The following is a 1,899-nucleotide window of genomic DNA, read 5'->3' on the forward strand; positions in this document are numbered from 1 at the left end:
ATACTTACTCGCAGTATGAACGTTTTAACGGTTTGCGAGGCGTCGAACCAGCGGCGTTCACCCGTGGAAGCACTGCATGAAGGTCAAGGAAGGGACGCTCTCTGCAACACCACTCTTTATCTGGGAACTCCCCTCTTGGGGTGACTGCGTCGCCAGTATCGCCTAAGGCGATAGTCGTTGACTCGGCGCTATAAGCGTAAGAGGCTTTCCCGGTGCAATGCTGTCCTCCGATGACCGCGGCAGCATCGAAGGACGCTCCGACACGTGTGCACGCAGGGCGCTATATAAACGCCACCACTTCTTCCTTCAGACCACATATCTCCTTTGCCTCCAGCAGCTTCACAGAGCCACAGGTGAGCACCGGCCGCAAACGGCGCATTGCTATTCCTTCGCTCTTTCGTGCCGCTGCGTTCAGGAACCAGGACCATTTCTTGATGCTTCTTCTGACGTACTTTACCCAAATTATTCGTTAAAAATCTGACGCCTTTTTGCGGACGTGGTTGTTGATACATTCATTTTATATTGCCATTTAATATCTTTCACGTTTTTTAGCGCTTTCATTGGTGCCTCTGCACTAAGGTTTCAATCACTCAAGAGACATGAACGATGAGCAAAGCTAATCTAGACTATATCAACTGCACACTTACTTGCCGTAATTAATTCATAGACAAGTTTTCGTTCAGAGAGAACTGAACTCGTCTGTCTGAACAGGACAGTAAAGAAATGCGGCGGATAAGTTTGCAATGTTAAGCTAGTTGGCCTGACGTTCTGAAATCAGTTTGCGGCCACGAAACATGACCGAGAGAAAAGCGCACACCATGAGTGCTTATTTAATGCAGCTGCATTCATTTCTAGAGCTCCCTTTGATTCATGTATTATATAACTCACGTTTATTTAATGAAATCTAGATGTGACTGAAGGAATAATTTTAAAGTTCTTTTTTAAGTGTGCTCTCGTTCTCTTAGTGGTCTCGTGCGCACTTCATTATTTCTTACTATACGTCAGCTGCATATCAAGAAAAGGTGGGTCATGACTCGCGTGCTTGTTATATTTTGATAAAGTGTACATATTATACTGCTCAACTATTGTGTAACACGTGCTTTAAATAGGAGAGGAGTGCAGGCTGTTTTGTTTGTGAGGAGGATCGAATAACTCTTATTGCGGAGTTAGCGCTTGTGCTGTGTGCTTCCCTGTCCGTCCTATCTTGCTCTACTAAGCAAAATTCAGAACGAAGTCGCGTGCGCAATAGTGCCTGTCGATGCTGTGCACCCATTATCTTTCTCCGCCCCACCCGCAGATCCAATCCAAGCAGCCATGATGAGCAGCAAGTCCCTCCTGGTCGCCCTCGTGGTGCTCGCCGCCCTGTGCAGTCTGGCCGCCGCCCAGTTCGGCTACGGTGGAGGCTTCGGACGCGGCTACGGAGGAGGCTTCGGCCGCGGTTACGGAGGAGGCTTCGGCCGCGGCTACGGAGGAGGCTTTGGCCGCGGATTCGGAGGCTACGGTGGATACGGCCGCGGTTTCTACGGTTGAAGCTCGGACGAGAAGCACTTTAGCAAAGGAATCACAACGTGACACTCTTGTGAACTTCGACTGAAATAAAGTAATTCTGTTCTTGAACCTACATATTTGACATTTCGTAGGACTAGAGCCTGTGTTACTTATGCGTTATTCGTGTCGAAGTTTCGAACGAGTCTTTATTCAAGTTAGACGTCAAACTTTCGACAGTGGTAAGCATTGACGTGATGGTGGAGCTATACATAAGAAAACATTGACCCCACTCTTATAGAACATTGAAATACAAAAAAAAAATTGTGGCATCGCTTTCGTTCGAAGAAAACGTAATGAACACTTCTCTTAAAAAATGTTGGAGGAGGTCACTGCATGCAGCATGCTACGTCA

The 1,899-nt window shown here is 47.2% G+C and overlaps 1 protein-coding gene across 1 annotated transcript; it reads left to right on the top strand.

The window, feature by feature from the left end:
• Window positions 1–328: 328 nt before the first annotated feature.
• Window positions 329–1,623, top strand: LOC149367967 (uncharacterized). Its single transcript, XM_089568550.1, has 2 exons — window positions 329–353; window positions 1,298–1,623. The coding sequence occupies exon 2, from the start codon at window positions 1,315–1,317 to the stop codon at window positions 1,528–1,530; it is 216 nt and encodes a 71-aa protein (XP_089424676.1). The 5' UTR covers window positions 329–353; window positions 1,298–1,314; the 3' UTR covers window positions 1,531–1,623.
• Window positions 1,624–1,899: the final 276 nt, after the last annotated feature.

Source organism: Amblyomma mixtum, chromosome 1, assembly GCF_055824585.1.
Source record: "Amblyomma mixtum isolate Tamu chromosome 1, ASM5582458v1, whole genome shotgun sequence".
Classification (NCBI taxonomy): domain Eukaryota; kingdom Metazoa; phylum Arthropoda; class Arachnida; order Ixodida; family Ixodidae; genus Amblyomma; species Amblyomma mixtum.

Excerpts from the sequence above, each read along its gene's own strand:
- LOC149367967 (XM_089568550.1), top strand. The coding sequence starts at position 1,315 with ATGATGAGCAGCAAGTCCCTCCTGGTCGCCCTCGTGGTGCTCGCCGCC.